Source organism: Ananas comosus, linkage group 17 (assembly GCF_001540865.1).
Source record: "Ananas comosus cultivar F153 linkage group 17, ASM154086v1, whole genome shotgun sequence".
NCBI classification, from domain to species: Eukaryota; Viridiplantae; Streptophyta; class Magnoliopsida; order Poales; family Bromeliaceae; genus Ananas; species Ananas comosus.
Window position 1 is genome coordinate 416,385 of NC_033637.1, and position 26,171 is coordinate 442,555.

General features: G+C 38.8%; 6 protein-coding genes across 6 annotated transcripts; 2 read left to right on the forward strand and 4 right to left on the reverse strand.

Moving 5' to 3' along the window:
- Positions 298-1,495, reverse strand: LOC109722772. The gene has a single exon (XM_020250906.1). The coding sequence runs from the start codon at positions 1,317-1,319 to the stop codon at positions 381-383; it is 939 nt and encodes a 312-aa protein (XP_020106495.1). The 5' UTR covers positions 1,320-1,495; the 3' UTR covers positions 298-380.
- LOC109722949 lies at positions 10,157-11,949 on the forward strand. Its single transcript, XM_020251126.1, has one exon. The coding sequence runs from the start codon at positions 10,277-10,279 to the stop codon at positions 11,501-11,503; it is 1,227 nt and encodes a 408-aa protein (XP_020106715.1). The 5' UTR covers positions 10,157-10,276; the 3' UTR covers positions 11,504-11,949.
- On the reverse strand, positions 11,964-15,499 carry LOC109722952 (small nuclear ribonucleoprotein Sm D2-like). Its single transcript, XM_020251129.1, has 5 exons — positions 15,382-15,499; positions 13,410-13,434; positions 12,709-12,783; positions 12,356-12,460; positions 11,964-12,262 (listed from the first exon to the last, which is right to left on the reverse strand). The coding sequence occupies exons 2-5, from the start codon at positions 13,431-13,433 to the stop codon at positions 12,146-12,148; spliced, it is 321 nt and encodes a 106-aa protein (XP_020106718.1). The 5' UTR covers position 13,434; positions 15,382-15,499; the 3' UTR covers positions 11,964-12,145.
- Positions 16,053-18,156, reverse strand: LOC109722951 (40S ribosomal protein S25-like). Its single transcript, XM_020251128.1, has 4 exons — positions 18,000-18,156; positions 17,833-17,907; positions 17,597-17,731; positions 16,053-16,378 (listed from the first exon to the last, which is right to left on the reverse strand). Exons 1-4 carry the CDS (start codon positions 18,000-18,002, stop codon positions 16,265-16,267), a joined length of 327 nt encoding a protein of 108 aa, XP_020106717.1. The 5' UTR covers positions 18,003-18,156; the 3' UTR covers positions 16,053-16,264.
- Positions 18,760-23,006, forward strand: LOC109722950 (N-carbamoylputrescine amidase). The gene is made up of 9 exons (XM_020251127.1): positions 18,760-18,988; positions 19,880-19,928; positions 20,792-20,883; positions 21,000-21,151; positions 21,238-21,284; positions 21,405-21,438; positions 21,629-21,795; positions 21,932-22,028; positions 22,173-23,006. The coding sequence occupies exons 1-9, from the start codon at positions 18,894-18,896 to the stop codon at positions 22,352-22,354; spliced, it is 915 nt and encodes a 304-aa protein (XP_020106716.1). The 5' UTR covers positions 18,760-18,893; the 3' UTR covers positions 22,355-23,006.
- LOC109722810 (protein FANTASTIC FOUR 3) lies at positions 24,295-25,899 on the reverse strand. Its single transcript, XM_020250955.1, has one exon. The coding sequence runs from the start codon at positions 25,602-25,604 to the stop codon at positions 24,849-24,851; it is 756 nt and encodes a 251-aa protein (XP_020106544.1). The 5' UTR covers positions 25,605-25,899; the 3' UTR covers positions 24,295-24,848.

Sequence of the window (26,171 nt, forward strand, 5' to 3'; positions counted from 1 at the left end):
TGCCACTTGCGCGTTAAGGACCGTCCATGAAAAATAATTGAATCAAGCCATTTAATATGCCCCCGGAATCCATATAAACTCAAATAGTTTCATTGCACTCCAAAAAACTGTACATAGAAGGATTAAAAGTACAAAAAAGGAAAACGAAAAACAGAAAAATTCAATCCAATCCAATCTAATTCTAGTGGTACTTACAAGCCCTTCAATGAGAAGTAAAATAAAGGAAACAAAATATAGGTGAAAGAGAATTGAAAAGAGCAGCGGAAACAAAAAAAAAAAAAAAAAAAAAANAAAAAGAAAAAGAAAAGAAAAGACACTTTTTAGGATACGCAGGTACAAAAGCAGTTCGTTCAAACAAAGGACGATCCCCCACTCCCCCCTCAATCCGAATCGTGCTGAGCATCTTCAATGGACCCCACCGACCTCCGCCGGGTCGCTGCCTCCTCCTGATCCAACGGCGCCGAGAACGCCACGCGTCCGTCGCCCTCCACGCCCAAGTCCCCTCCCCACGACGCCTCCCTCCTCCCCGACGAGAACCGCTGCATCCCTCCCAGCCCCGGCGGCCCCTGCGGCGGCGCCGCCTCCTCCGGCGCCGCAACCCTCCCCAGGTTCGCCGTAGAGTCTCTCGACGGCGACGGCGCGGAGTCCTCCGCCGTATCCCCGCCGTGGCCGCCTCCGCCGCCGCACCGGGCGGCGCAGCGGAGCGCCGCCACCAAGCCTCCCCAGCAGCCGCTCCGCCCCTCGTCGTCCTCCTCCATTTCCTCCGCCGATCCCCGGCGCCTCCGCCTGCGCCGGTCCCTCTCCCTCTCGGAGAGCACCTTCCCGATGCACGAGACCTTAGGCGAGGCGGGCTCGGACTCCGGCACCGCGGGCTTCCTCCCCCCGGCCCCCGTCCTCGCCTTCTTCGGGAAGATCCTCACCGCGGCGGGGCGCCGCGCGCTGCTCCCGAGGTAGCTCGAGTGCTGGATCTTCCCCGGGAGGCCGATGATCGGGGGCGCCTTCGCCTTCAGATTCCCCGAGAACCGCTGCGAATTGGACCTCGCCTTGCTAGGGTTCGCCAGCTGGTGCTGCTGCGACTTAGGGTTCGTGTTCCCCTTCGTGGAGTCGTCCCGATCGTACACGGCGCTCACATCCGTCCAATCGACATCCTCCCCGATCCGCAGCCTATACGACTCCGCCGGGAGGTCCAGGTCCTCCGCCGCCGCCGCCGCCGCCGCCGTCTCCTCTCCGCCTCCGCCGCCGATTAGGGTTTCGCAGGACACCTTGCCGTCGCTGCCGCCGCCGCCGCAAACTAGGGTTTCGAGGTCGACCTGTGGCATCTCACACGAGAAACACGGAGAGAGAGAGAGAGAGAGAGAGAAGAGAAAAGAGAGAGAAAAGGGGGCAAAGGAGACGTGGGAACAAGGGAAGGTAGTTTTTATACAAGGAAGAAAAGAGGAGGGGGGGAGGACATAATCACATAAGGTGGAATTGGATATGCGATTGGGTTTCTCAGTTTCACACGGATAGTAAGTAATAGAGTGGGGCGAGGTCGTATCACGCAGGTGTATGTATTTGCGTAAAAGGTCTACTTCGCAGAGGGTGGGCGCACGCGACCATCCAATCAATGCATAGCCCAAATTGAATTGGCTTGCGAGGGAATTGCAACATCGTAACTACTTACCACACACACACACAAAAGACTAACTATTCACAACAAAAATACTATTTTTTTTCCTTTTATCATCCAATTAATTAATTAGGACGTACGTACGATCCACATGATCCCTAAATTGTATTTGCTTTTCTAATTATATCAACTATGTTAATTCATCGCATCTCCTTTATTTATCACGTTAACAAAAATGTGCTTTGCATTACCCTGTTGTTTTAACAATCAATTTAATCCAAAATTCATAATTAAATTAGATAGTTTAATTCTGAGAAAGAAGACTTAATTATTCCTAAGCAGAAGTTAGGAGAAGTTAGATTTATCTTAAACCCATTCAATAAATCAATTTCAATAAAATAAGATGATTAAAGTTTGAGTGAGGCTGATTCCAAAATTCTAAAAAAATCACTCATTATGTTGTATATTACGCTTTTGATAAGAATTCAAATAGAGAATAATACAAAAAAATAATACTATTTAGATATTCAAAAACGAGGATAAATTAATTTACATTCCACTGTCGCACTAATTAGTGTGGTCTTATTTTTTAGCATTAATAGTTCAGAAGGCTTATTTAAACTATTGAATTTGCTAGTCACAAAATTTACTTTCAATTTCGTTTCTCTAAGAAGAAGTCAATCGTGTTGACGAACTCGATAATCAGACGGGGTGGGTGGCGTGTACAATCTCGAAATTGACGTCGGAATTTAGAATTTTTGTACTATCTTGATTTCCCGACGTGGGAACTCTCCACAAGTGGGGCCCACTTTTTTTCCATACCATCGGTTATTATTTAATAAAAAAATAATAATATGGACGATAATAATCACGGTAATTCGGTAGATCGTAGGCTCGTAGCACGTGCCCATACCGCAGAGAACAGTATATATTTGAATGCAAAAGAAAAAATATATAGAATATAGGGCAATTTCACCACTACCCCTCTTAAATATCTAAATATCGTAAATACCCCTATAAAATTAAAAATATCATATATATCCCTTCAAATGTAGAAAATTATCATGAATACCCTTTTTTCTAACGGACGTTAAGATTAGGTTATAAAATGANTGAGGTGATTCCAAAATTCTAAAAAAATCACTCATTATGTTGTATATTACGCTTCTTATAAGAATTCAAATAGAGAATAATACAAAAAAATAATACTATTTAGACATTCAAAAAACGAGGATAAATTAATTTACATTCCACTATCGCACTAATTAGTGTAGTCTTATTTTTTAGCATTAATAGTTCAGAAGGCTTATTTAAACTATTGAATTTGCTAGTCACAAAATTTACTTTCAATTTCGTTTCTTTAAGAAGAAGTCAATCATGTTGACGAACTCGATAATCAGACGGGGTGGGTGGCGTGTACAATCTCGAGATTGACGTCGGAATTTAGAATTTTTGTACTATCTTAATTTTCCGACGTTGGACTCTCCACAAGTGGGGCCCACTTTTTTTCCATACCATCGGTTATTATTTAATAAAAAAATAAAAATATGGACGATAATAATCTCGGTAATTCGGTAGATCGTAGCACGTGCCCATACCGCAGGGAACATTATATATTTGAATGCAAAAGAAAAAATATATATATGGGACGCATTCATGAGATAGCCGGGCTATGGGTCGTCTCATAGTCATCGAGATTCCCACCGAATGAACGGTTTGAGATCCAGATCCCCGTATCAGATAATATGAAAAGAGAAATGTTTCCATACATCATAAATGTTAAAATTTAATTCTTAATTAATAAAATATATAATTAAATTTTATATAAAGTAATCTGTTGAATAGGTTACCAATTTGAATAGTCAATATGACAATATTGAAAAAAAATAAATAATATATACCAAATTTGTCAGCATCCTATAAATATTAAAAATCTGATTTACTTTGGTAACTTACCAAATTAGATAATACTTAATTTGTTAAGTATTTAGCTTAAAAAATTATTGAATTTAAATTTAATTTTTGAAGTTGGTATTGTAATGTAAAATTTTAATTTTGAAATTTATATTAAACTTTTAAATTTGAATCTAAATTGAACTTTTAATCTTAAAGCCAAATTTTAATTTTTGATTTAAATTAAAATTTTGAATTGAAACTGAAAGTTTTATTTTAAATTTGTGTTTTATATTTAAAAAAATTGAATTTGATTTATAATTAAGTTTTAAATGTTGAATTTAAATTTACAATTTGGTTGTAATTTGAAATCCAACTATTGTTGTAGGCATTTGAAAAGGTCACAGTATTTTTAGTTGGATAAAACTGGTTTTGTAGACCCAAAAATTTTACAAAGACCAAAATACTCTTTAAATAGGTACCTGGTGAATTGTGTCTATGCTTCAATAGTAGGTCATCTCTAGAGTCATATTAAATCTAAACCATCTATTAAGAAAAATAAATGGTCAAGATTTATATGATGTATTGAAGCATTACTTATCTGAAAAATATGAGAAGTTAATATACGAAAGATGTACTGTAACTAACAATTGAATTTACGCACGGACCATTCTTAGCACAAATGGCAAAAAATTAGATAATTAGTATTCGAAATCTCAAATTTAAATCTTAGTGGATTTATATTTCTGGCTCAATTTATTTTTTTAAAAAATAAATAAATAATAGCATGTTATCTTTCTCTTTAAAAAAATTAATAAATTTAAATATCTTAGGTCGATTGTTTACATCTAATAAATTATTATTTAAAAGATCGGATTGTTATAACTAGTATCAAACCTGGTTTAGCAGTTGAAAGTGATCTTTATGTCAAAATTGGAAGAATATAAAAGACTTATATGTAACTAGCATATTATTACTAATAACTAAGCTTAAAAATTTTGAAATAATAATTTAAACATAACGAGTTATTAGGTACTAGTAGACTGGGCAGTTCTGCAGGGCCCATCCATAATTTTTTTGGCTTTTCATTACAATTCTTCGGACATTTCTCTATAGCGTGTAAAGAGAATTGCGAAATATACTGCCTGTGTTGCCTAGATCAACAGCTCCCAGGTCAATCAAGTACAATTATATTAGCACAAAATCTTTTAAAAATATACTTTTACTATTATCTAAAAATAATATATTAATTATAATTCGAATTTTTTTTGTTGAAAGAATAGTATCGTGCTATCTGTTTCATTTATTTTTTAAAAAATAAATTTAGCTTGACATGTGAATCAAATAGAATTTGAACTTGAGAACTTAATAAATTTTTATGATACCAAATTTAACTTCATTTGTAAAATAGTCCCGTTCACTTAAAAGCCTCGAAATTTATGGAGCTGGAATATTAGAGCATCTTTAATTATTTATTTCTAAAGGATGGCCACTAGGGTCTAATTGTAAGAGCCATGTTCAAATAGGTCTCCTATCCTGTTCCTATTGCCACTCTAGTCACCTTAATAACTTAATTAGGACTTAGTTTACTCATACCTATCCCGAACCATTACTGAGCATTTATTAGATTCTACCCAAACACTCCCATGACAGGGTTTCTACAGTTCTACTAGATGGGATAGGATTTGGTCCACTCTAAGTAGTAATTAATTAGATCCAACACCATTGTGTAGTTTTTTTTTTTAAAAAAAAATACTACTTATTTTTTGTTCGAATCCGAACTTTATTCTGCACACAATCATTTGGGAGTCAGAATTTTTCTTTGGTTAGTTTAAAAAAAAAGACTACCTGCCGTAGACAATCTGATTAAAAGGGATGATCAGAAAATAACAAGTGTGTTTTCTGTGCTGATAATTTGGAAACGGTAGATCACTTGTTGATGGGATGTGTTGTTAGTAGATTTTTTTTTATTTCACTCCTTGATGACTCTCATGTTTTCACCTTCACAGAGAATGTCAACACCGCTTGGGAGGCACTGGCAGTGAAGAGGTCACAGGGTGACACTGCGAAGGTCCAAATTCTTGTGGCAGCCACATGGTGGACGATTTGGAGTGAAAGAAATAATGTTATCTTTCGAAATCTATCAATAGACGCTATCCCTTCTGCTCACCGTATTGGACTACCGGTGAAGGAGTGGGCCGATTTTTATAGAGTTGTGTGAGCTTGGTGTTTGGCACACCATTCGTTTTTGTTGTTTGTTCTTATTTTGTATTGGGTTCTTCTTTCTTGCTCTTTTTTCTTTTGACTTTTTATTTTCTAAGGGCTCGGCTGTCTCACTCTGTGTAACTTAATTCACTTATTTAATGAATGAAACTGGTAGCGTGCTATTTTTTTCTTTAAAAATAGAAAAAGAAATCCACAAAACCAAATTTACATGTTTGGATTGAGTCTTGCGACTTTGAAAAATGTTGAAAACCATTTTTCTTTGGGAAACAAAAATTACAAAATTACCAGAGTCTAAAATCCAAAGGGAAGGTCAAACAATGGAGCTTATAAAAGTCAAAAGCAGATTTTAAAGGAAGGGAGGAGGACAAAGGTTTCTTCACAGCTTCCCACAGAAAAAAAAGCAGCAGCAGCCGAGATCCGTACAAAATACAATACATGGATTCTTTCTACTCTTCTAGAAACGACATCTTTTCTAAGTCGGTAACCACAAACAAACACCACGGAACCATCTACGCGCGTGCTAACCCAGCTACAATAACTTTAAGATGGTAATTAGGAGTTGATCACCCATGTTGGACTATTGAGTTATGCTAGGTCAGGTGGGATCAAGTCGCGTTGGGTCCGATCGATATGCTGTTCATGCCTTTCAATTTTTAGGAGTTCTATGGTACCGCAGTATTAAACCTTTCAAAATATTTAAAAAATATCAACTTTCAAAATATCATCATAGCGTGATTAAGGTGTTATCAACACAAACATTTTGTTTTGGACGGAAAAATTAACCATCAAAGCTTCTATTGTAGCACATCTTTGTGTTTTTTGATTAAACATAGGTATATCCTATTTTAGGAGACAAGAGAGAAAAGAAAAAGACGGTAGGCATCAGATAGAGAGTGCATGACAGCCTACAAAACAAGGTCGAAATAGGAGAAAGAAAACGAAAAGCAAAACTAAAGGAAAAGAAAATAGCAGCAGTGTCATGTCTGAAGCGTCTGAAGTGTCGATTTCCACAGTCGCACCGTACAAAGAACACTTCTTTTCAAGACTTCACTCTGGCAAAGGCGATTATTGAAAATTCTTCTGTCCCGCTCGTTCCATAGCTTCCAGCAGCCTGCAGTGAAAAAGAGGTCGAAAATGGTTTTAGCTTGTCCAGATAATGCCATTCTTGTGTTGCTCCAGCGCTTTCCTAGCTTCCCATAGGAACATGTTGTCAATTTTTGCACGGAAGGACATCTTTGTTTTGGAGGAAGAAATTATCACCAAAACTTCTATAGTAGGATGTTGATGCTTTAACAACTATAATTTTCTAAAGTTATCAATCTGGGTACTGCACAATTATGAAACGGAATGGAAAGGTTAAACAAGCAAAGTGGGACTTCAATTGCTGAATGATAAGGCCATAAAGGCTCCATGCATTAGAATTGGTCGCAAAAGTACTCCGCAGTTTCTCGTAAATTGAAAGCATCTTCTGGAAACTCTTTCTTCTGGAAGTTTCGTATTGCACAATTTTAGATCAAAATTTAATTTTGGGAAAGAATGAATTGTTTACTTGATTGGACTTGGTTGCCTCTTTGTCCTACTCACATCAATTAAACATTATTATAAATCTTCTTTTTTGAACATTTTAAACCAATATAAGTCAACAAAGAGAAGGGGGTCAAGCCACGCATCAGCACTCGCAAAAGGGTCGGTGTTGGCGACTCAGGTGCTATATGGGTCCACATCGGGCCCCAGAGAAGCTTCCATTTTAGATCACAATATGCCTTTATTGATCATGTTGGTATCTCCATCTCGTGGAGTCATTTTAAAACTTATTCTTCCTAAATTATTCTTAGTGGAGTCACTATATATAATTCATTACTTAAAAATAAACTTATTTCTATAGATGTTAGTTGAAAATTATTATGCTGGTAAAGTTCAAATTAATATTCTAAAACTAATATTTCCTTGGGCCTTGACCCATAAAATCACAGAAATTGTAATTTGTTATGGGCCAAATTCAAGTTGGGCTCACTTTTGGCCCACTAAACCTTTACGAACTTCGTCCGTACGGCCCATTAGAAGGCCCAAGGTGGAGTCGGAATCCCCGAGATCTAGTTTTTCGGACCGTTGGGGGAGCATCATTGCACGAACTCATTAGAAAACAAGTGCGAAATCCACGACCGTTGCATTTCAAACACAACGCGAACTTCCCCGATCCCAAAGCTTTTTTTAAAAAGGAAAAAAAAAAAGCGAATGCGAAAGAGATAGAGAGTAAAAAAAACTACCATAATAGGAAGAGTGCTACACAGAAGATAAGAGAGAGAGAGAGAGAGAGAGNAAATTTATACTTATCCTTAATTGTCATTATATTATTAGGAATAGGACTATATTCCTATATATAATATACGGGAGTTTTTAAAAAATCCTAGCCGTCATCTATCCTCTTTTCTCTCTTCCATCTTCTAGCAAGAAAGACGTCCTTTTGTAAGGGAGCTAGCACCCCTGTGAGGACATCGATCAAATCAAGAATCTCGTGTGGATACCTATAGAGGCCGGACGCGTGTGCGGCTTCAAGAGAACCGAATTCCACGATCATCAAATTGAGGAGAATATCTATCCGCGAAAAAAGTAAAGATTCGATCTTATTTTTCTTCTTTAATCTTAAACATGAGGGATCCTAATTGCGTGGTTTTTGAGATTGGATCTCGAGAGTTTTCAAAAATCAAATTTGTTTGATTTCTTTTTCCGCTGCATTTTTACCGTACGCAATTTTCTAACAGGTCAGACCAAGTCGCGTTGGGTCCGATCGATATGCTGTTCATGCCTTTCAATTTTTAGGAGTTCTATGGTGCCGCAGTATTAAACCTTTCAAAATATTTAAAAAATATCGGCTTTCAAAATATCAATAGCGTGATTGAGGTGTTATCAACACAAACATTTTGTTTTGGACGGAAAAATTAATCATCAAAGCTTCTATTGTAGCACATCTTTATTTTTTTTTATTAAACAGAGATATACCCTATTTTAGGAGACAAGAGAGATAAGAAAAACACGGTAGGCATCAAATAGAGAGTGCATGACAGCCTACAAAACAAGGTCGAAATAGGAGAAAAAAAACGAAAAGCAATACTAAAGGAGAAGAAAATATCAGCAGTGTCACGTCTGAAGCGTTTGAATTGTCGATTTCCACAGTCGCACCGTACAAAGAACACTTCTTCTCAAAACTTCACTCTGGCAAAGGCGATTATTGAAAATTCTTCTGTTCCGCTCGTTCCATAGCTCCCAGCAGCCCGCAGTGAAAAAGAGGTCGAAAATGGTTTTAGCTTGTCCAGATAATGCCATTCTTGTGTTGCTCCAGCGCTCCGCTAGCTTCCCATAGGAACAGGTTGTCAATTTTTGCACGGAAGGACATCTTTGTTTTGGACGAGAAAATTATCACCAAAACTTCTACTGTAGGATGTTGATGCTTTAACCACTATAATTTTCTAAAGTTATCAATCCGGGTACTGCACAATTATGAAACGGAATGAAAAGGTTAAACAAACAAAGTGGGACTTCAATTGCTGAATGGTAAGGCCATAAGGGCTCCATGCATTAGAATTGGTCGCAAAAGTACTCCGCAGTTTGTCGTAAATTGAAAGCATCTTCTGGAAACTCTTTCTTCTGGAAGTTTCGTATTGCACAATTTTAGATCAAAATTTAATTTTGGGAAAGAATGAATTGTTTACTTGATTGGACTTGGTTGCCTTTTTGTCCCACTCACATCAATTAAACATTATTATAAATCTTCTTTTTTGAACATTTTAAACCAATATGAGTCAACAAAGAGAAGGGGGTCAAGCCACGCATCAGCACTCGCAAAAGGGTCGGTGTTGGCGACTCAAGTGCTATATGGGTCCACATCGGGCCCCAGAGAAGAAGCTTCCATTTTAGATCACAATATGTCTTTATTGATCATGTTGGTATCTCCATGTCGTGGAGTCATTTTAAAACTTATTCTTCCTAAATTATTCTTAGTGGAGTCACTATATATAATTCATTACTTAAAAATTAAAAAACCATCATCAAGTTGTGTTAAACTTATTTCTATAGATGTTAGTTGAAAATTATTATGCTGGTAAAGTTCAAATTAATATTCTAAGACTAATATTTCCTTGGGCCTTGACCCATAAAATCACAGAAATTGTAATTTGTTCTGGGCCAAATTCAAGTTGGGCTCACTTTTGAACCACTTAGATCTTTACGAACTTCTTCCGTACGGCCCATTAGAAGGCCCAAGGTGGAGTCGGAATCCCCGAGATCTAGTTTTTCGGACCGTTGGGGGAGCATCATTGCACGAACTCATTAGAAAACAAGTGCGAAATCCACGACCGTTGCATTTCAAACACAACGCGAACTTCCCCGATCCCAAAGCTTTTTTTAAAAAGAAAAAAGAAAAGCAAATGCGAAAGAGATAGAGAGTATAAAGAAACTACCATAATAGGAAGAGTGCTACACAGAAGATAAGAGAGAGAGAGAGAGAGAGAGAAAGAAAAAGAAAGAGACCAAGTTTTGATTTTTACAGCGATGGGTTGCATCTCCTCCAAATTACTTGCCACCACCGCGGATTTCGATCGAGAGATCGAGTTCCCCACCAACGAAAACCATGTCGTCTCCCTCACCTCCACCACCTATGGCTTGCTCAACCTCGAACGCCACGAAGAGAAGAGCGCATTGAAGGAATGGAGAAGATCACCCCATGTTTTCGTTGTTCCCCAATCGAAGAAGAGGGTTTCGAAAGAAGCAGCTCCAGAGATCATCAATGCGTGGGATCTGATGAAGGATCTCGAGGAAGAGGCGCCCATTTGGTCTCAGAAGAAGAAACCCGCTAAACCTCACGTTTCGATCCATCTATGGTCTCCGGCGAAAGCCATTGTCGCGGCTTCGCCGAAGAAGCCGAAGAGGAAGACGCTGGGGAGGGAGAACAACAACAGCCCACTCCAGCCGAGTTCGGAAAAATCCGATCTCGATTCGAATCGGGTCTTGAAACCCTTGAATTCGTCGGAGAATTCGAAATGTGTGGGGCTCAGTTCGACGATTCCGAAAAGGAGCACTCCTTTGAGCGCAAGTACTCCTTTGAGTGTAAGCATTCACAGGTCAGGGAATGATTCTTCGGTTTCTTCGTCGAGACGGAGCCTCAGCCCTCTCTTCGACCCGGAGCTTCTCGCTTCCATGGAAAGGGAGCTCCTCCTTTTCGATGAAGGAGAGCAGATCAAAAAGGTGGTAGCTTCGGAACCCGGTAGTCGAAAAGCACAAGAATCAAACTTGCTTCTCAATTCCTTTGAATTGAAGTGCCTGCCTGGGGGGGAAAACTCTGTTGTTCTCTACACGACAACACTGAGAGGGATCAGAAAAACCTTTGAGGATTGCAATGCCGTCAGATCGACGATCGAATCGCACGACGTTCGGATTGTGGAGCGAGACCTTTCGATGGATTCGGGATATAGAGAAGAGCTCAGAATGCTGATGGGTACGAGGGAAGTGAAAGTCCCAGTTTTGTTTGTGAAGGGGAGATTGATCGGCGGAGCGGAGGAGGTGCTCAAGTTAGAAGAGGACGGGAAAATGGGGGTTATGTTGGAGGGGATTGAGAGGGCCAAAGAGTGGTGCAAAGGGTGCGGAGGGGTGAGGTTTGTGATGTGCAGGGATTGCAACGGGAGCTGCAAGGTGTTGGATGAGGAGGAGAAGAAGATGGTTAAGTGTGGGGAGTGCAATGAGAATGGGTTGATCCATTGCCCGATTTGTTGTTCAGTTTGATTCGCTGTAGTACGATAACCGAGTCCTACACCTTCTCTTAGTTCTTTTACTTGACTACATATCTTGAAATAGGTGGTGACGGTGGGTTGATTTATTAATGTCTACCCTTCCATGCTGTTTGTGGTCTACCAACTTGGAATTATATGAAACAACGTTAATTTAGTTTGTGTTCTTCTTCTTCCGATCATATCCCTTCGTACTTCGTTTGTCCGAGTCCGAGTCCCCAGACTCTTTGCAACTATGCTTACATGTCATATTTTGTATGTATAATTGGCAAATTCACCATGATGTATGTATATTACAGCTAATGAACTAAAACAGTTGTGACACTCCACTAGTGTGCGAAATGCAGAAATACTGCATACAGCTCGCTACATCTTTTTACAAGAATTTACCGCACAATGCATAGGCTTCGCATATAAAGGCATGCTGTAACCATACCACCCACAAGAACAATCAGTACGAGAAGCACTCCAGTTTGCTAGGAAGTGAGATGAAACCTCATACGCTAAAAACTACGAAGTAATAGCATACAAAAATATCTTTTCGAAAAGAGATAAATTTGCTCTCAGCGGGAATCTCAATTGCCTTTCTTACAAAACTCTCTCAAAAGATACTACAGAGTAAAGATAAGTCCCTCTCTCATTTTGGATTCCTGAGAACAATTATAACAGAATCCCCACGGAGGAACATCTTACTGATGAACCTATCCTTGTTCACAGGAAGTGCTTTTTTCTTGCCTTTACCAGTCTTCGGTACCTGAAAAAAAAAAAAATCATCACACATGTTGAGATGATAAAAAAAAAATGACAGGACAGGAAGGAAAGAAGTCGCTGTGCATGAAGAATATACCTCAGTCCACATCTCCCTCACATTCTCAAGAACCATGTTGCAGTGACGATCAAAGGCCCTGACACGACCAAGTAACTTCTTGTTGTTCCTACAGTTGATGAGCACCTGATCCAGCAGAGAGACAAGTTCACAAATTAGAATTGTGGCACAAAAGGGGTTATTCCATGAAATGAAAGAGGGCAATTATTATTCTCTTCCCAATCACAGTAGAGTTCACATAGGCTGATAAGAAGCATTTACTCACTATGCAAGATTGTTAGCATTATATTCTCTAAGCAAGCTAGATAAAGTGTCACAATTCTTTTGTACTATAACTGCATAAACATGACTGGTGAAAAGGTGATGCCTCTTACCTGTGTGTTATTCTTCACACTCATCATTAGAACTGATAGAGGACCAGTATTGAATTCCTCTTCCTCTTTCTTTACCTGTCATCAATAAGATGTAAGAAATGGTAATGTTAAGGGATTATGAATAGTAAGAAAAAGTGTGTTAGGATAAGTACAATTAGGGAAAAAAAAAACAATGACTAAATACATTTTAGCATAAGGTGCCTGCACTAACGATTGACACATTATTCAGAAAGTTCAGCTTATACGCATCTACAACTAAAGTTGGCCCTTCGAGTATCTTCATTTCCAGTACTATAGTCACTAGGTTGTTACAAATGTACACGGTAAAATAGTATATTAAGTACCACTCAAGCAGAAGTTGTGTAATTAATACTATGAATATTTTGTTACCTGATGAAACATTTTTTAACATTTTTGAGGAAACCATTACTCTCCGATAGAATTTGATGTATTTCTTTGAAATCAAACGTAATGGCTAGGGTAGATTCCAAAGTCAAACTTTTCAAATTTAAGCACTCATTTTAAAATGTTGTATAGTTCAGGTAAGGCTCATAAGCATTACAGCAAATTATGATGAAACTCTAGGTATGGAGGACTAGTTTCTAGTAATAGTTCAAGCAATACAAAAGTGATTTAAGGATGAAGCACCTTCACAATTAAAATATATAAGCATTCTAAAGTTTCAAGTTGAAAGAACTTACAGTTGTATCCTCCTCCATTGACATCCTGCAAAGCGAAGAAAAGAAAACGGCATTAGAGAAATACCGACCGAAAATCATGGAATTCTACTTTTACTTCCATTAGCATAAATGAATTGTAAAAGATGTAATAAAGCATACTAGGATATCAGAAGACTAAAATATGTGCAAAAATAGGATTACCGGAGGGTTGACGCCAAGCTGCTAGCTATTTCATAGATTTTTAATATTGTGAAAACTATTCAAATTCAAAATACGTTCCAGGACTCCATATTATTGAAAATTTAGCTTGGATAATGAGGACAACAGCAATAACAGAAGGTAAAAGAGAGGAAATAAACACGAGTATTTAAAGATTATATGACACCAAATAACTATTCATGTACCATCTTACAAGAATTTATTCTATAAAATAGAAACAATAGCTATTTTTACAAAGAAACATTACGAGGGAAACAAATATTTAAGATAAGGAATAAACTTCATAACACAATTATAAAAACACAACTCTGTACAAAGATCTACGCCCTAAGAACCTCATAAGTGCATGAACTAAAAATTGACTCTTTCTGTCATGTCTTTATAAATCTTTCTTTTTAAAGAAAGTATATATATACTGGAATACTATCGGTAGGAAGGGCTCCGTTGCCACCCATTTGTTTTCAATGATCAAGCCTCCAAATCGACGATCGACACAATTTGAACATGATCTATACCACTTGAAACATCTAGAAATCAAATTTCATTCTTTTTCGATATCGTTCTCTTGTCCATCAAATAGACACAAAAATGAACGGTTGAAAATGAATATCCTTTAAAAAATGATGATAGGACTCTTCTAATCAAGATCAAGAGTATGATCTTATTTTAAATAGTTTTAAAAAAATTTTAATCAAAATTCAACTGATTTGGATATCTTTACGCCGTTAAATGAGAACATCTCATATTGACCGTTAAAATTATAAATTTTGAAACGCTTTGATCATTAGGCTAATGATGTAAAAAAGATTTGAAATTTNATCAAAATTCAACTGATTTGGATATCTTTACGCCGTTAAATGAGAACATCTCATATTGACCGTTAAAATTATAAATTTTGAAACGCTATGATCATTAGGCTAATGATGTAAAAAAGATTTGAAATTTCATTTCTAGATACTTCAAGTGATATAAATCATATTAAACAGTATTGATCGTCGATTTGAAGACTCGATCATCGAAAACAAATGAGTGGCAACAGAGCCCGTTTGCTCTCTCTCTCTCTCTCTCTCTCTCTCTCTCTCTACACACACACACACACACACACACACACACACACACACACACACACGTGTTCTCAGAACATATCTTCTTTGTTGAGTTTTGTAATTAATAAAAGCGCGCTGTAATTGAAGTTCAACACATGGTGAAAGTCACAAAGAAGTTTCTGATTCCGGAAGCTGGTTGAGTTACTACGAACTGGACAATCAATGAGTTTTTGCCAATCAGTTGAAAATGATAAGGTTTCACATAAATTGGACTTGTAAAAAGGTAAAGTTCAAAACTCTGAAACTAACTTCAAATATCCTTCAAATGAGTAAGAATCAGCAACCATCTTAGTTCTATACTATTACTATCACTGGTACGATATTCAACTTTGTAGTTCATTCTAAAGCAAAAGGAGCAGCCATTTGAAGACCTAGCAAGGAAGATGTAAGGACATCACATAAAGCTTCAAATTGGGGAAAGTTGGAGGGACGATATTTTGACAAATCTAGTCATCTGATCACACCGTATGCTTATGTTAACTAGAAAAGGTGGTTAAAAAAGGGAAAGGAAAAAAAAAATCAAATACAGCAACCAGATCGCGTCAAGTACCTCCCCTTCTTTCTCTCCGTTTCAATCGAACAAGGATTGTAACATTAAACGGTAAGATTAATCTGCAACCACCGGATTCGAACACAAAATGAGGACAATAGAAGGGAAAGGTACTCACCTGAGATGAGTGAGTGTCGGTGAGCTACAGCGGTTGCACGAAGGAGGAGGAGGAGGAGGAGGAGGAGAAGATTTATTTGCAGAGAAGCAATCTGAATAGCGAGGAGGAAAACCCTAGGCGCAGGGGTTTTGATGGAGAGGGATCTTAGAATTCCGAAAATGCCCCTGAAGTGCTCATGGGCAACGTAATGTAGCAGAAGTGGGCCGGCCCGAAGAGAATGGTGGGCCGCTTCACGGGCATTGAATTGTGCTCGCTTCTGTCGTGTGATTTAACTTCCATTTTATTTGAATTGTGCTCGATTATGTTGTGTGATTTAGCTTCCTTATAATAATTCAAACAAACTATTTTGTTTACAGAAAATTTTGGAACTGCAGTTTAGGTCAGCTCTAAATATTTTCATAAGCAGAGAAATGTCAAATTCAGCAGTTTAGAACCGTACACTGTAGATGCTAGTCATGGAGGTTCGTTACGTTCTAATCTTTGTTAGATAATCTAACAATTTTTTTAAAAAAAAACTGTTAGAACCCTATAAATAAGAAAATGTTTTCCAGTCATCGCAGTTTGCAGTAATATTCACGAAAAGGAGGCATCCCAATAATAGGCACCCAATCATCTCTCAATTTCAGTTTTATGTCGACTCAGCAACAGGAAACAGAGCAAAGACCATTCAGGACAGAGGAACCAGGAGTACCATAGATAGCACAAGAGCAGCTGAAGTAAATCAACCTCAAAAGGGAACAAATCCAAATTTCAATAGCCTTGTTCTGCGGCAAGAAGTGCAACATATAAGCAAAAAGTCGCTTAACACACAAAAATGAGGCAAAGATACGAGAACAGAGATTACGACTCCTAAATGATTTAAGAAAGCATCTAATTTTTCATCTTAGGTGTTGGTAGCTCTAGTGTAGATCTGCTGGCTGGCATGGGCAGAAACCATCCTGATAGCGCCCCTTGCCATCAAGTCCTTTATTGCCCTCCTGGCAAGGGATCCGTTGATCTGAAAACAGATAGAAGCATATATAAGCAATCTAGGTAGAAAAACAACCCGAACAATAGAACACAGAGCAATAATATTAGAAATTAAAAAAAGTTATTCAGTAAATCCAACAGAACTTCGACAACATAAGCACGCTATGGGAGACAACCAAAAATACGGCATTCAACTATAAAAGCAAAAGATATACTAACCATAGGCAATAAATCCGGAAGTAAACACATTTCGTTCATTCAACATATGATTTTCAGGTGTACATTACAATATAATTGAGAGAATAAGAGTACCAGAAAGGAAAATGCGTTCAACATGACGGCAATATTGGTGATGATAGTAATTACAAAAAAGGAGAATCCACCACATTATAGAATAATATTTAAAAATCATCCACCAGATATTTGCTAAATTATTGGAGAGATAAGCTATTCAATAATACAATCTAGATAGCTAGACAGGGAACAATGTTTGCAGCTTGTTATGTTTAACTTGCATTGAAGTGAGCACTATGATCTGACATTGTAAATTTCAAATTTACAAATAAGGGAATTAAGGAAAGATGAAAAATATCTCCTTCACTTCACCGATTTAGCTGTTGTTACCCATGGTCTGAAAGTACCATCTTACTAGCTCGCTTTCCCAACACTTGCCAAATAAGGAAATCAAACCAAGAAATCAGCTCTATAAGATGCAAAGTTATCAGGCAAGCCCTAAGGTTATGCTGCTCATGAGTGTAGAACACTTAAAATTATATATATCTTCCTACACATGACATGAGACTACAGTGAAATTCCTAAAGTCTTTAGATATATCAAAGGCATATGCGTCAGGCCACACAATTTGCCATAAAGAGTTTGACTCTTCGTCATTTGCTTCATAATTTCGAGCTATATATAATCTATTATACTGCATCAAAAACCTACGAAAGAGATAACCACTAGATCTGCAACATAGAAAACAAATAATATAGTAACACAGAAAAGAGAAGCAATAAAAAAAAAACAACAACAACATCACCGTACGTATAGCAAAAATAATTTCCAGACAACAACACATTGTAAGTATCAAACAAAGAGAATAGAAACAAGATCAAATAACACTAGCAGTACTTTAAATTGCAAAGCATTCAGATATCGAAATTTGCTCCGCCTAACAACAATCACGGTTGAGAAGGGATTTGAGTAAACAAACAAAATATCGAGCAGTAGTAGAGATGTGTTTTACCCTCAATCTCTCAGAGAGCACGGATGGAGTGATCTGCTTGAACTTGGGGACCTCGGAGAGCATCTTGTCGTAGTTCGCCTGATCGAAGAGCACGGCGTTGTTCACCTTCTCCTTCTGCTTCCCCTTGCTCCACTTCTGCAATTCCGAAAACACCAGAAAAAATTGAGAAGCGGATCGTAATCGAACAACGACAAAACCCCCCCTCCTCCCAGAAAACCCTAACCCTAACTCATTACCTTCTTCTTTTGCTTCCCTCCGCCGGATTTCGCCGGCTTTGAGGACGGAGGAGGAGCCTTTTCCTTCTTCGGCGCCTGAGCCACGAATCAAAGCTTATATATGTTAGAGACCAAGACATGGATTCGATCGAGAGAGAGAGAGAGAGAGAGAGAGAGAGAATTGTTACCATCGCGAATGGGGCTTGTAGGGTTAGGGTGTTGGAGCTTGCGAAGCAGAGGAGAGCGGCGGCGGCGAAGGGAGACGAAGAGTTTGTTGTGATTTAAGGGGGGAGAAGCCGAAAAATCTGTTCTTCCCTCTAGGGTTTCAGCTTAGATTGGGTCGGGAAGTGGGCCTGTTTTGGGTCAGGGGACGGTATACGCCGTAATTGGGTCGACCTAAAGGTGAAACTGGACCCGGCCGAGCTATACACTGAACTTAATTTATTTGGTGTGGCCTTTCAAGGCCCAAAATCTAATCTATGTCTCCCTAGTTTAAAAAATTTCAACATAAATTCTGTATAATTGAATTTGAGTATTGGAGAGAATGAACCTCTTGCTGTTCTTATTCGGCCGAACATTTCTGTTCGAATTCTGACTTTTTACTTCTTGAGAAAGGAACTATTCCAAAAGTTGAACAGCAAATAAACTTTGAAGCGTGACCAAAGAATTGCTTATTAGTTGAATATACCTGCAATACACTTGTTGATCCCAATCATAAGAGAAAAATTAAAATTTTTTTATTTGAAAATAAAAAAAAAAAATAAAGTCATTATTTTTTTTTCTCCTAATTTTGGAACCAAACAATGCCCAAGTGTTTTGCTCTGGTTGTTGCCACAATCAGCTACACTAATTTTGAAAAGTAACAACACAATCTGGGCCTAAGGCCCAAGACCCAAGGCCTATATATGGAAAGATAAAGCAAAATATTCTCTCCAATTATCGAGCGTCTTATACCATAGTCGGTAAGTCGACTAGTACAGGATTGACCGCTAATTGGAGTCCGGAGGACCGCTAACGGGAGAGAAAGTGGGAAAGGAGAAGAAAGAAGAACAAAAAAAAAAAAAAAAAAAAAAAAAAAAAAAATGAAGAACGGCGGCGGTGGGCGGAAGGTGGTGGTTGCCGCCGTACAGTTCGCTTGCTCCGACTCCGAATCTGAGAACGTCGACCGCGCCGAACGGTTCCTCCATTACCCTCTTTTTCTTTTTTCTTTTTTTGTGTTGTTCTCTAATGAATGAATGAAACACATGGGGCGATTGTTTCTAAAGGTGATGTCGCTATTATACGGTCACTTTTAGTATTTATTTCTATTTCGTTCTTTGTTTTCCCGTTAGGAGTAGGTAGAAGCCCTGAAGAGGGACCGTGGATCACCGGAATGGATGATATTCCTTAGCTCAATTTGGCCGAGGATAAGTCAGATAACATAACGAGAATTTTCCACGGATGCCAATCCTATGCGTTAATTTCACTTATTTTGCTAGTGAAAACTAAAAACCCAGTGTTTCAATCTGGGCATAAAATTTGCCCCCTGAACCGAACGAGCCCGAGGGCTTCAATTTTATAAGATCATGTTCGTAGAGATCACGCTTCGAGTTTCAGTTGGAATTTTGCTCCGAGCCGAGTTGTTAGGGATGTGAGTATTTGGAGTTTTATCTTAGACTGGTAGAGGCTTTTCTGAATAATGGATTATCCCTTCTAAAGATGTGTTGACTAATAACCTTTACCGTATGTCTTGCTTTACATTCCAAATATTCCTTACTGCGCTGATGGGGATAATAGTATTTCTCTATGAAAATTTGAGCTTCACATTTACGGAACGGGAACTGCAAAGAACCTTTTGAGATCAACATAAGCCACTCTCTGCATTGTGTCCTGAGATGGAGTATTTTGTGTAGAAATTAGCTGGTTGCTACATTTTTTCTTTTTTCCCCCTCTATTAGAGATGCTGGGACAAAGGCATTTTGTGCATGCTGTGTACACCTTATCTACTTACGTGCTTAAATATTAATGTTGCACTTGATTTTCCCTTACAATTTAAATTAGACACTAAGGTGGTATCCGCCCTTTGCAGGTTAATTAGAGAAGCTCATCAGAAGGGTGCCAACATTGTTCTTATTCAGGTGTAATTCATATAACTTCTCTTTAGATCGGTTACGAGACTTCACAAGTTCTTTCTATCTTGTTTTTAAGCAATTATAGTCGGGACTTCACCTGAGAGTGTTTCTTTCTTTTCTTTTTAGATCTTCAGCTTTGAAAGGTGTTAGAAGATTATGAGTTGCTTATGTTCATTTTGTTGCTGAGGCAATTGCATGATTCACAGCAACTAATACAATTAATTTGATTCCATAATTGCTTGATATTCGTACTTTGTCCCTGTTCAATGATTTCATCTTGCATGTACTCTTTATTGCTTCATGTAAGATAATTGCCTGAAGAGTTGAAACTGTCAAAAATGGAATAATTCAGTTTTCCCCAAAATATGTTTTGCATTTCTGTTCTTTTGTTTGACCTTTTTCAATATGAAAACACGCAGTCATCAACCTGAATGTTTGTTGTAATATGATGTCTTTGACTTAGCTAGATCCTTGTTCCCTTTCTTGCTGTTATCCCCACGGAAAACCAAATCAACTCTGGTGCAATTATCTTCGTGTTTTTTGTGGGTCTTAATGGAGGTTGTCTTTTAATGTTGAATCTCACTTGGGATATAGTTTTCTCACACAATGGGTTGGTTATTTATTCTTTTGCATTCTGTTGCATGGCATTCATTTTGTTATGATGAAGTTTCATATAGCAAGTTGTGGCTAGCTGTTTATAGGACCCATCTTGACATGATTGATGATGAATGAAAGTTCATATCACTCTAATATATCTCAGACACAAAATGGAACATGAGAAAGGAAAATTGAAATAAGCTACATTAGTAACAGATGCACATTTGTTTTGTTGTTTCTTTTTTTTGTAAACCTAATGTCAAATACGCCAGGAACTGTTTGAGGGCTATTATTTCTGTCAAGCTCAAAGGGAGGATTTCTTTAAACGTGCTAAGCCTTACAAAGGGAATCCTACAATTTTAAGGTAGGCCTGAGCAACTCTTGCATCTTAATTGAGTGTACAAATCTTGTGTAATATTGACTTGGAAACTTCGAGGGTATTGACTCTAGAAAATCTTGTATTGGATCTTGCGTTCAAAGGATGCAGACACTTGCAAAGGAGTTGGGTGTTGTGATTCCTGTGAGTTTCTTCGAGGAAGCAAATAATGCTCATTACAATTCTGTAGCTATCATTGATGCCGACGGAACGGATCTTGGATTATACAGAAAATCACATATTCCAGATGGACCAGGCATGTATCTTTTCATATCGTTGTTTGACTTTTGCTGTTCTGCTTTCTTTTTGTTTTCATGTTAATTTATGATTTTTCTTATACAGGATATCAAGAGAAATTCTATTTCAATCCAGGTGACACTGGTTTCAAGGTGAAATTTGTTTCATTCGGATTTCTTTATTCATAGATTGTAGTTTGAGGTTCTAAACATATTTGGTTTTTTATTTCCCTTCTGATACTAACAATGCCCTCATGCTGCCACTCGAAGCAGGTTTTTGCTACCAAGTTTGCGAAAATTGGAGTTGGTAAGTCGTTCCTCATCGTTTAGTTCGTCATCAACATAATATGCTATATTAGTTGTTGAAAAGGGAATGCGGAGTGTGGCATACTTAAACTGCTCTATTAATTATGAACGCTGCAAAACATTAAAAATTATTGGCTTTGTTACAAACAGATGGTTATTAATCTAGTCAATTTGGCTTATTTCTGCTGTAGCAATTTGCTGGGATCAATGGTTTCCAGAAGCTGCTCGCTCGATGGTTCTTCAAGGTGCAGAAGTATTGTTATATCCTACAGCGATCGGATCTGAACCACAGGATGTAACACTCGACTCTCGTGAGCATTGGAAGCGCGTGATGCAAGGCCATGCTGGGGCTAATCTGGTAATAATCCACTTACTCTCCTGATCATTTAATCATTATGCAAATGGCTCAACTCAAATGGTTTGAGCAATCTTATTTCGTCGATGGTTGTAGGTTCTCCCCCATTAATTGGATTAGTGTGATTGGGATAATGCAGGTTCCAATTGTGGCTTCTAATAGGATTGGAACAGAGACGATCAAGACAGAGCATGGTGATAGTGTGATAGCTTTCTATGGGAACTCATTCATAGCAGGTATTTATTGTCATCTAATACGGTCTTGTTACGGTATATTGTGAAATCATCTTACTTTCAATTTGGCATGGCATTTGAAAAAGCTCTCTTCTTTGAATAGCACAAGTTTTGCAGTATAAAGCCTGACAATCATGTGAAAAACAGGGCCAGCAGGAGAAATAGTGGTTCTTGCAAATGACAAAGATGAAGACATTGTAGTAGCTGAGTTCGACCTGGACAAAATCAAGTATCAGAGGCACAGTTGGGGCGTATTTAGGGATCGGCGACCGGATTTATACAAAGTCCTTTTGACTTCGGATGGCCAAAAGCCTTCTTCCGGTCCTTGATGGGTCTGATATATAGTGAGTGTGCAACTTATGTCAAAGATCAATCTTAAACTGTCAAAAATAAGATCCACCTCTGCTGAACGCATGGGGAGAAAAATATCTCCTCCCTACTCGTGTGACACCACTGGATTCATCCAGCTATGGTGTTGCATCTTTTGTGACAGAGTGTGTTCCTAGTGACCCATCGAAAGGGCACAGGTAAATTGCACAATTATACTGATTTGAGTGAACAAAATCTTGTGAAGCATCCGCTGAAATGTCATCTTCGGGGGGGAAAAAATCAAAGGTTGAAGATTTGGGTAATCTTTGAAAAATCGTGTTCCCACTACATTTACTGATGCTCACATGTGCCTTTTCTTACTTTTTTCTGGTATGGTTCTTTATGGGTAAAGGCTCGCGATTCTTGTGAATCTTGCTTGTTGGGTTTCAGCCGAGTGTCTGCCACAATGGGTGGTCGAGGACCAAGCAGGTAGGGAGCTTCAAAGGTGATTAGATATATTGCTATGTAGAGGGTTCTTTGATGGGGGTTGTTTATGAGTCCATGCCTTTGATGGGCTTACTTTACCTGCCGTGGAATCTGAATCATGTGATGTGGTTGTCATTGTTTGCTGGTCATTGTTCTTTCATCAAAGATAAATTTGTTTTACTTAAATGCCACGCCCATATTTGCTTTATTAAAACTTGTTAAGTGCATCTCTTTTCAATCTGCGAGACGACGAGATGAAGTACGGGCATGCATTTTGTATTGTACATCTAGAAAGTGCAATGGCCAACTTTCAGTTCGTAAATAAAGGCTAAATTGCACTGTTAGTTCTCAAATAATGAGGCGCATGATATTGTGATTGGTGACCTTTAATTTATTATATTATAATTTTAGACTTTTTAGATTGTTATAGGGCAATAATAATGTATTACTAATACGACAAGGATTATTATGCTCTTACGAGTATAATTTTTTTATACTTATAAATTTTCGGCTGTTAAATAAAAGGTTGTGCGGTTAGAATGTAAGTGGTGCTCGATTATAATGATAGTGATTTTCTAGAATTAGGTGAGTGATTAATTGAATAGTAGCCACCATCCTTCTATTTATAGTGAATTTCCGTACCACATAAAGCATATCTGTATTCTGTCGTTGTCTTGAAATTAGGGAGGCTGCTTTTATTTCTTTTTGTCATTCTTTTATCCTCTACTAAGTTACAGTTTTTTTAACCTTAAAAAGTAGGCAATCTATAAACCCATATGAAGCCACAATAGGCATATTATCCTTTATTTTTATAATCTAACTTTAAATCAAACCACAACTCTTCACCTTCCCATTTCTCTAATTAATGCAAGATGCAACATTTAATTATATGTAATTTTAAACCCAACTTTAAATTAAACCACATTTTCCTCTTCTCAATGCCGAAATCTTCACCTCCCCACTATTCTAATTACATGTAAGGTGCAATATTTAATTACATGCACCATATTAATATTCTATCAATGAGTGGGCTTTATAACTTTAATCCACTCCCCTCCTCCATTAATCTCCTATCCCCTCTCTTTTGTAACTCTTTTGTATGCACCATAAAAAAAAACATCATCGTCTAATCTCCCACTCCACACTCATCTCTCTCTTTCTCTCTTTGTGTTAACGAAGATGATGAGAAAGAAGAAGAAGAAGAAGAGCCTCTGAAAAATATTGTCTCCTTCGAGAAGTATCGTCCCGCGAAACCGAGCTGCGGCCCATATAAGTGCCCACTGAACCGATCCGCGCCGGTGACCCTGCTCACCATGTGAATTTAGTTATGCAAATTGGTTGCGCTTAATATTGTATAACTTTCTATATATTAATAAACTGTAAATATAAATTTTATTAAAATTTTTAAATTTTATTTTTATTAACTACCCGCTGCATCGCGCGGGTCTTTACACCAGTTGAGATTAAATTTAAGTGACGAGAAGAAGGTATATAGATTGGCAGTGCACATCTGTACAAATTGCAGGATACGGGCAATCTATTTTTCTTCGGGAGCAGAATAGTTCGATCTAATGAAGGACCACGGCTCTCCACGGCTTTCTGACTACTCTTAACTGTAGAAATCAGCATAGTTGGGCCAGACTCTGCATTTCCTTGAAAATAACTGAACAAGAACTTTGAAATTTTCATTTAGCAGGCACTTTTCTCAGTCTGGTATTTCGAATTCAAACCACCACACTAGTTGTAAGTTGTAACTCAAGAGCTAACTTTTCACCGATTTGAGTTGGAAGGGCAGGCGCCGACTACACACATAGATTACCAGTCGAATGTTTCAAATTCTGTTGTTTTTTTTTTTTTTTTTTCACCCACCACTCATTTTTAACAGATCATATTTATTTTACACTGATAATAACACTTTCCCCCCTGGAAAAGCTCTTGTGCGCATTGCCAAGCTAGTTTTACCGATTTTTGCTTACGCAAAATCTCATCCGTCCAAGTATCCAATCCAATTAAATCCATCACTGTATCTCACCCGGCCGTTGCATCTCCTCCTCCGTCGTCGTCGTCGTCGTCCTCATATTCTTCTTCTTCTTCGTCGTCTCCTTCCTCAATATCCTCATCGGGGTGTACGAATTGGAGCTTGAGCCTCCCGTCCTCTCGGGAGACGTGCAGGAACTCCTGGCTCGGGATCCGGATCTCCCGCAGCACGAACCTCCCCTCCTCCCTGTACGGCCTAAAGCACACCCACGGTTTCCCGCTCCTCCCGATCGACGAGATCGGGGGCGGGAAACCCCCTCGGTTCCGAGCCCTAACGTCCGAGTAACAGCACGGGTAACCACCCCCGTCGCCGTTAGAGACAGCGGCCTTCCGTTCGGACTCCGCCTTCTCCCCCGTCCCCTCGTCGTCGCAGCCGCTCTTCATCGGGTCGTCGACGTCGTCCGAGCTCTCGGATCCGAGCCCCTCCGTGCACAGCTGCCACCCGTACGAGCTCTTGGAGAAGCCGTTGGCGTTGGCGTTGGGGGTCGGGGGTGGCGGCGTCTTATCGGGTTTGGGCGGCGGCGGGATCCGATCGGAGAATGCGGGGGAGGAGGGAGAGGGCGAGGGAGAGGGAGGTGGGTTTTCCTGGAAGTGGAGTTCGCCGAAGAGCTCGGTGAAGGAGGCAGGGTCCACCGCCGCGGGCTTCTTGGGCTTGATCTGGTTCCACGACGACAGCGACTCCATCAGCGTCGGATTCTCCAGCAGCGGCTTCTCGAACAGCGATCTCAAGCTCCCACAGGTAGCCATTTTCTTATCCCCCCGCGCACCCCCCTCTCTGTTTTCTTTCCTTTTCCAATTATTTATTTCTTAAATTAAAAAAATAATAATAAACGAGTAGCGAGGTGGAGAGTATATACGGGGGGGTGGGGGAGTTGATAATAAATGAGTAGTAGCAGCAGTGAGGAGAGGAGAGGTGGGGAGGGGAAGGGAAAAGAGGGAGGGAGGAAGGGAGGGACTAGGAGGGAGGAGCGAGGCGACAAGTGGAGATAGAGAGGGGTTGAGACTCCTCTGCATGGCTTGGCCGCTTATATAACTGCCTCTGCTCAAGAGCAGGTGGTGTCTAGGCTTGGGCTTCTCCACATGTAGCTATCTAGAAAAACTATACCACTATTATTAATAGCAGATGCATAGTATCTTATTATTTATCTAAAATTTATTATTTAGTAATAATAGTATTATTATTATTATTATTATTATTATTATTATTCAAAGGGCGGCCAAAATTTAATACCAGATATTATTTATTTACTATTAATAGTATTATTATACCTTAGCTCCAGATTTAGATTATTTATTAGAGTAACTTTTCGAATA